At 39.2% G+C, this 8,036-nt stretch overlaps 1 protein-coding gene across 1 annotated transcript; it reads right to left on the bottom strand.

The window, feature by feature from the left end:
* Positions 1 to 1,096: 1,096 nt before the first annotated feature.
* LOC122650815 (probable pectinesterase/pectinesterase inhibitor 20) lies at positions 1,097 to 6,782 on the bottom strand. Its single transcript, XM_043844190.1, has 3 exons — positions 6,377 to 6,782; positions 3,047 to 3,880; positions 1,097 to 1,865 (listed from the first exon to the last, which is right to left on the bottom strand). The coding sequence occupies exons 1-3, from the start codon at positions 6,780 to 6,782 to the stop codon at positions 1,171 to 1,173; spliced, it is 1,935 nt and encodes a 644-aa protein (XP_043700125.1). The 3' UTR covers positions 1,097 to 1,170.
* Between the last annotated feature and the right edge of the window lie 1,254 nt (positions 6,783 to 8,036).

Genomic DNA, 8,036 nt, shown 5'->3' with positions numbered 1-8,036 from the left:
AGGATGGGAGCACTCATTTTTCAAGGAGGGTAACCGAAGGATCTACCCATGGTTTAGGAGAATCCTCACTCATAATCACTCAAAATGGCTTTGAATGAGAAAAAATGCTGAAAAAACGGGGTTGGGACCCTCTCCCTCACTCAATTTTTTCATGTTTTGGGGGAGGGGGGACCCTCCAATTCATAAGCGGGTGGGTGCTTTCATTTTGTATTATTAATGACAAAAATAGTAAAAAGTAGAAGATGAATGGTAGGTTAAATAGATTAGCAGGTTACAAGGTGAAAAGGAAGGACAATCTGGGTATTTAAAAACATGAGGGTAGAAAGAGATGTAAAAGTTTAAAAGCAAGGTAGTATTAGAAAAGAAGTTTAAGGTAAGGTAGTTTTAGTAAATATAGGCTAAGTGTAGGGTAATGATAGTAATTGCCCCACAAAATAATGGGGCACTGATGGAGGTCAGAATTGGATTTTAGTCACTATCAGATTAATCCACATACCTTGCAAGGCTATCAAAATGCCAAAAAGGCACTTACCGGTGACACAGATCATCATATGGACAATAAGAAGTGTTTCTTGAAGTTCCGACTTCCAACCACAGATATAAATGGGTCCATGATCCAGTAGATTGTGTTAAAAAAATGTTTGATCTTATGATAATTGTTATGTGTGTCTCGAATTCATGTACCCATTTAGAAGATTGACTTGCTTCGATATATTATGGTGGCGATTCGAATGAGATTTTTTCTGAGATTTGTGATGATAGCGGAGGGTTTGGGCTGATATGCCCAAGCCCGGAGCCCATCATTGATTTCATTAGAGGTACGGTTTGACCCGATCCAATGGAGAAGTATTTATATTCTTTACCCGTCTTGATGTAAAATAGTTGAATTTGGGGTTTTGATGTTAGGGTTTTGAGTAGAGAGAAACAAATACCGTTTTGGGTGTTGTTGAGAGATCTTCATTGTAACTTTCTTCCATTACATAGTGAAACATCTTCAGCTTCGCCCGTAGACGTAGCACATCACACTAGTGGGTGAAAATTCAACTTGATATTTTTCTTTTCTTCTTCTTCTTCTTCTTCTTATTCTTATTCTATTACATTTTTTATTTAATAATGAAACAAAGTACTACTAGAACAAAAGAAAACTATTTCAACTCTACAAATTCATTATCATACAAATAAGCCACCTTTGTAAGGCACTCCTGTTGCAGGTAACCAGTAATCTCCCATTATAAAGTTGGAAACAGTGAAATTAGCTGCATCTGTAGCATTAATCACATGGTAACCAGGCCAATTAACCCTAGATGTAGTTGGTGAACCAGGTCCTGTGTTGCTGAATTCTGCATAATAAAGTGTAGTTAGTGTAGAATTATCACCCCATGCCAACCAACCAGCAGGATCTATCAAACTATCCAAGTAAGTCTGCATAACAACAGTCCTTGAATATGGTCTCCATGGTCTCCCTAGAAATGTCTTTGTAGTGTAATTGCTAAGAAACAATTCCAGAGATGCTCTAATATTACAGTCTTGAATTGAAGTCCCAGTGCTTTGATTTGGATCTGATCTACCTTGTGCTGTCATGGTATTAGATTGTCCTTGTATAGGCAGCCTTGCATATATGTTACAGCTTTGGAAGACCACAGCAGAATTGCCAAATATAAAATCTACAGTTCCGTATATATCACATTCTCTGTAGAACTGCCTTAGGGAATGGGAATATAGTGTATCTTGGTACCCTTCAAAGCTACAAACATAGAATGTAGACATGTCTGCACCATTTCGGACTGCCACAGCTTGACCATTGATTGCCCCCGCTGTGTTTCGGACAGTTAAATTAACTGCAACAAATCCTTGTCCAACCACAGCTGCAAAAATCAAGTCAATCTTGCTTAAAATTGGAGAATGATATATAGAGAGATAACCAACACAATTGACTCTTGATAATAAGATACCATAATGACTCCTACACCAATTTTGTAGGAAAAAAAAAACTGTTTGCTACCGTTTCGCCTACATCAACACTCCTCCACACGTGTAGGCCATGAACCCATGGTCCTTGCACTTGGAGCTCACGCGACACCGAGGAAGAATAAATATCTGAAAAACTCTTCTGATGCACTTCCTAGGCTGGAGTTGAACACTCAACTTCCTTGCTTTGATACCATGTGGTAAGGGTGTAAATCGATCTAGAACCAGGTATTTGGTTTGGTTCCGGTTCGGTTCCAAGGAGTATTAGTGTGATCCAGATCCAGACCAACTCTCGTCTCAATTTTGAAATTTGGTGCTCGTTCGTAACCTATGCGGTTTCGGTTTCGGTTCCAGTTCGGATCTAGTTACAATTCGGATTTTGTATTTGGTTCTTATCTGGTTACTATATTCAGTTATCCGGTTTAAATTCGGTTATGCCATTCAGTTCTCATTCGGTTCTTATATTCAGGGGACAAGACAAATGTTTATTCTCTAGCCAACAGATGTTTGGGGTTCAAGATAGCTTTGGTTAAAATATTAATAGAATTTTTTAAATGAAGTTAGAATAATAATCTAATTGGTATGTAGTAAGCCTAAAGGAGTAAGGACTAAGTCACTAAGCCACTAAGCCACTAAGGTGACTTAAAAGTCTTAAACCATTACAAAAACCTAAAACTTATAAACTATTAGGGTTTTAAGTTTTAACTTTTAAGGCGGGTATTCAGTTTGGATTCAGTTAGAACCATCGGTTTAGTGGCTAGTTCCGGATCCAAACTGAACTTAATTATAAAGACGTTTTCAGATCCAAGACTTAACCATATTAAATTCAGTCCTAATCGGTTCAAATTACTCGGTTCGGATCCGGATTTGATATTCGATTCCTGTTCCTCATTAAAACTTTCACCGTTTCTACGTGTCCATGCGGGAAAGTTTTGGGAGTTTAGTCTCACATCAGATACTAATTAACCTACAACTCCCTTGTACACTTGGAGTACCTCCACCTATCAGTTCAAAATTTTTGGAATGGAAACTTTACCAAAAATATGAAGTAAAATGTTCAAAGTTGTATCCAACTAACCCAAGGTTGCAGAATTGAATGTAGTGGACCCACCACCCACGCTTCTGTTGCCTGTGATCACTGTTTGATTGATACCATCACCAACAATCATAATATTCTTCTTGCTTTTATCAATGGAGATGTACTCCTCATATATCCCTTTAACTACTTGTATCCGGAAGTAACCATCTCTGATGTTTGTATTGTTTGGGGCTGCAGCAATTGCATCATTAATGGTGGTGAAATTCCCACTTCCATCTTGGTTCACAACCACAGTTTCTTTCACTAGGATCTGCCCTGTAATCACCTGAAGTAGCTTCCTTCTACTAATTGGTCTATAGAACATAAGCTTCCTCCCTGACTTCTCTGCCTTCTGTGTAGCAACTGTAGTATTAGTATAAACCCAACCATTAGTAAAAAAGGATAGAGAAACACTGTAGAATTTGGTTCCATTGGTTAGATAGGTGGAAAGATCATTCTTGACACTCTGTGCTGATGCAGTAGCTTCAAGGCTTTCTGAGCAAGTTTCCTGGTTTGTAAGTGTTGCACTAAGCATGGTCTGCACGTCGTCAACCGTTTGCGAGCTAAGACTATCGGTTGAGTTAATGGTTTGAAAGGATTCTGAGAAGAAATCCACATTCAGCTCTGCTACCAGTTGACAATCTTGGAGGGCTGAAATGGTTGTTATGGAAGATTGGTTATTAAGATACAACTTGATCAAGTGCAAGAACTTCCTTGATGCAGAAAGGGATTTACTAACTGAAATTCGAGTGTAATCGTGTAGAGTTAATGATTCATTAGATGGGAGAATTGATTTACAGTAGTCTGGATATAGGGTGGAATTGCAGGCTTTCTCTGAATTATGAGTAGTTGAATTGGCACCGAAAGCATGAGATGTGGAGAAGAAGAGTATGGGAAGGAGGAAAGAAATGAAATAGAGAGAAGAGAAGAACTTTGAAACCATGGCTGTCAAAAGGGTTTATGGATTTGAAGAGTTTGAATCATGAGTTAGATCCATTTATAGAGAAGATTGTGTGCAATGAGGACACTTTCTAATATTTAAAAATGGGTGTAAAGACAATGTCTGGTTGCCCACACAGTAGATAATAGTCTTGTATCTCATGTTTGGAACTGATTAATTAATTTATTGATCCGATTTTGATCCTGACCCTTCAGGGTCTGAACCGTTAAAAAATCGAAGCAATAGCCCAAAATTGGATCAACTTTTTTAGTAAATAAATTTTCATTCAAATAGAATGCATGAGATACACATGGTATGGGATCCGAAACCTAGGAGTGGAATATGACCATTTTGTTGTACATGCAATTGAGAGTATCTTCCAGACTAGATTATGGGCAAGCCCAACAGTTCTCCTAGAGAAAAAGTTGTAGACACGGGTTACATACAACTAAATACTTGATGTATCACCTTGTGAGCACAAGGAACAGGATGAATGGGCATGACAGACAAAATCATGTGATTTCACATAATGATGACTAATAGACTATCTGGTTCTCATGTTCCCAGATGCCCACCTGGCAAACAAAGCCCAACGTTTTCTAAAGATTCCGGAGCCATCACCCCATTGGTTGTGCCGTGCACCATGAGGAACGTCACCTTCACCTTGAAGAAATTATTCTGTATGTATCCGCACACCCTGGGCTTCCATGTGTACCTTCGTGGATTGGATGCAATGATTTTGAGCCTCTCAAGATCCTTGATGGCCTTACCAACCATCTTGTTGTCAAGCATAGAGGCTCATGTGAAAACCATACCGAAGAAGAGTTCATACAAGAAGAGCTGCAACTTAGAGGGCTTCATGGGTTCTGGCATCATGAAGAGCGAGGTTGAGACTATTAGGCTAGTCCACGAGTTGGGTGGGGACTGCAAGTACAAGAGCATAGTGGTGTAACTGCCTCCAATATATGTATTGGTTTGTGGCAGAATCCATTTGTTGTAGCCGTTGTAACTCCCGCAACAAGGACGACCTAAAAGTGTAACCCCCGACTGAATTAGAGATAGGATTATCACTAGCCAGCCTAAGGAAAGGGCCGAAATTGATGAGTAGTAACTGCATGACCCATTTGTGAAATCCCAAAACGGGACGAGCCAGCATTCATGGCACTAGGGTGAAACCCCCCTTACATTACATATAAGGTAACAAATAAATTGTACTCAAGGTTGGAAGGAAAATAATCTCCTCCAGTTTTCTGCCCGGCCCAGTTCCCCAATTCCTCTAATAGGGGATGATGGACCTCATCCGAGCAGAATATTTGGACAGGGGTAGGGTGGTCATTCCAGTCCCCCTTGTTAAAGGAACTGGGGAACTGGAGGTGATAAAAAGATTTAGGTTGAAACCATTTTCAAGAAAGCAAACCAGTACCACAGATCATTTCCGGGAAGACCATGAAAAAAATATTAATTGCTAGAAGTAATTCTCCTAGGCATGATTCAATATATTGGATGATATATATGCTCCACTTGGCAGGAAGTTTCCTCCTTCCCTGGTGGCCAGGCCATTGCTTGAACTTGAAGTGTATAACTAAGCAATAAGAAAAATGTGACCCAAACTTGTGAATTAGTTGACTTTGGCTACCATTGACTAGAGAAAAAGTCATGCTTGGAAGTGCTCAAATCGAATCCTTCAATTTGATCAAAAGGAGTTAAAATAGAAACCAAATATGAAAAATAAATGAAAGTGGATATAAACAAAAGAAAAGGGATTCATGAAGAGGAATAAAAGGGTATAAGAATTAAGATTGGATAATCAACCACTCATGATCCTGCTGGTTTATTACGTCTCCACGGTTTCCACGCTGATTTTTTTTTTTAACTAAAATACTCCCCACACGTCCCGCCAACTCCCTCTTCCTTTGACAATGGGAAGAAATGATCTCTTTCATTTTGGATAGTTATCCATGTAACAAATAAAGAAATGTAAAAAAAAAAAAAGTAAGATATATATAAAAGCTCCTAATTCTCAAAAAAAAAATTTGATATTTTCGGAAATCATAAGACAAATCTGAACCATCCATTTTCATTACTCTATGTCATCAGATGATGTGATAAGGTTTGTGATTTTTTTTTTTTTTTTTTGGGTAAGATGATAAGCTTTGTGATGAGTGAGTGATACACAAAATAAGAGCATTTTTGGGTATTTCTTCTCATCGTCATCTAAGGAGGTGAGTTGTGTATTTATATTTGAATTTTGTGACAAACGATATAAAAGTGAACTCTATCAATTGTAGAGTTTGAATAACACTGAACTAGCTAGGTAGGGAAGTATCCTAAGCCATAGTTCCATTCATTTGCTGGAGGGAGTGAAAGTTCTAACTTTCCTAGGCCCATACCCGGAAAATACCCCATTTTCTTGAGCATATTTGGAGCTGCAGTGTTGTGATTGTTCAGGTGTTTGATCAGAAGCTTTTCTCGAAGGGGTTGTGCCGGGTATGTGGCACACACCATATCAAACTGAAATCCACCTAGTTGGGAATCCATTTCCTTGTCACTAGACTCCACATTGGCTAGCAAGTTGATGACCTCAGGATCGGCCATGATGGTGATGACTCTGACATCAATCACAAACTTGAGTTTTTGGTGGAGAGAAGACGCAGTTGCCCCTGTGGCATGGAGCCATGGCCTGCCAAGGAACATAGTGAAAGAAAAAGTTATATCTATGACTTGGAATTCAACTTTGAACTTGATTGGACCTATGGTGATCTCTATGCTTAGAATCTTGACCACATTTCTCCTCATATTGTCATATGCTCTTATTCCTTGTGTGGATGGCTATAACTTTTTAGGTTCGAACCATATGTGCTTGACAATGTGGAGTGAACAAACATTCAAAGTTGACCCATTGTTGACTAGGACTTGAGGAATTTGGTTCCCATTGCAGTTGATTATTACATACAAAGCTCTTGTATGATTGGGTACTCCGGGTGGAAGGTCCTTGTCAATGAACATGATGGCTTTAATCTCATAGAGGGCTCCTACTATGTTGGGTAGTTAAGCTGGTTCAATTTCAATTGGCACTGCTTTTAGGGATTGTCTCTCTGTGGACTTGCGAACTGATCAAAAAACCCTAGATTGAGATATTGTCCTGAGTCTTTTTGAGTTGTTTTAGAACCTCATTTTCCGGTTCAATCTTGAAGAAAGCTTGGTTCATTTGTCTTGCCAATTTTGTAAGGTTGTCAACATTGAGTTGAGTTGGCTTGAAATTCTTCCCACTCGTAGTATTGGCATTGTTACACTCTTCATCAGACGGGAAGCACAGGTTGGAGTCAAATTGGGTTAGAAGATGGTCAACATCATGATTTGAATCATCTGATTCCCCATCACTTATGATGATCATGTTGATTGCGGGTTCATCGGAGGGATCTTTTGCACTAAATTCTTGCAACTTGTCACAAAAGATTCCATACTAAGGCTTCTACTGTACGAACATCTTCATCGAGACTTTGGAAAAGGTCAAAGACGTACATCAACGTTCTGAGTAGAAACCTTCCCCATCTTATGCCTAAATCAAGGCTTCCGGCTATATTCCTTCAGAGGTAGGCATTGGTTTCTTGGACTAGTTGTGAGATAGCATCGACTTGGCCATGGACATCGTTACACCATTCTGTGTGTTGGTCCCATAATCACCAATATCGTTCGTTCATCCTTTGGTTGTCTTCCTGAGAGTGGCAATCTATTGTTTTTTAGCTCTGGTTATGTTTATGGTTAAATGGATTGCATCTCTATCTCTATTACTATCAAGCAAATCCCTTTGTCAGTTTAGTATATCCTTGGCACGTCCTCTGAGAAATGGGCTATGTTCTTAAGTTCTTGCACTAACCCTGGTAAGGATTTAATATCTTCTATGCGTATATATTGCCCATATGCACCTCTGCTATGTCGTCTGGATGGATTAGGGTTTTTCTGACACAAGTCTGGATGAGCTTATCGGCCTCTAACATGACTTGCTAGACTTCACTTGAACCGTCATCATAGGCTTCTTAGTCCCCATCA

This window comes from Telopea speciosissima, chromosome 2 (genome assembly GCF_018873765.1).
Source record: "Telopea speciosissima isolate NSW1024214 ecotype Mountain lineage chromosome 2, Tspe_v1, whole genome shotgun sequence".
NCBI lineage: Eukaryota > Viridiplantae > Streptophyta > Magnoliopsida > Proteales > Proteaceae > Telopea > Telopea speciosissima.
The sequence above is the reverse complement of the archived record's forward strand: the minus strand, read 5'-3'. Positions and strand labels throughout refer to the sequence as shown.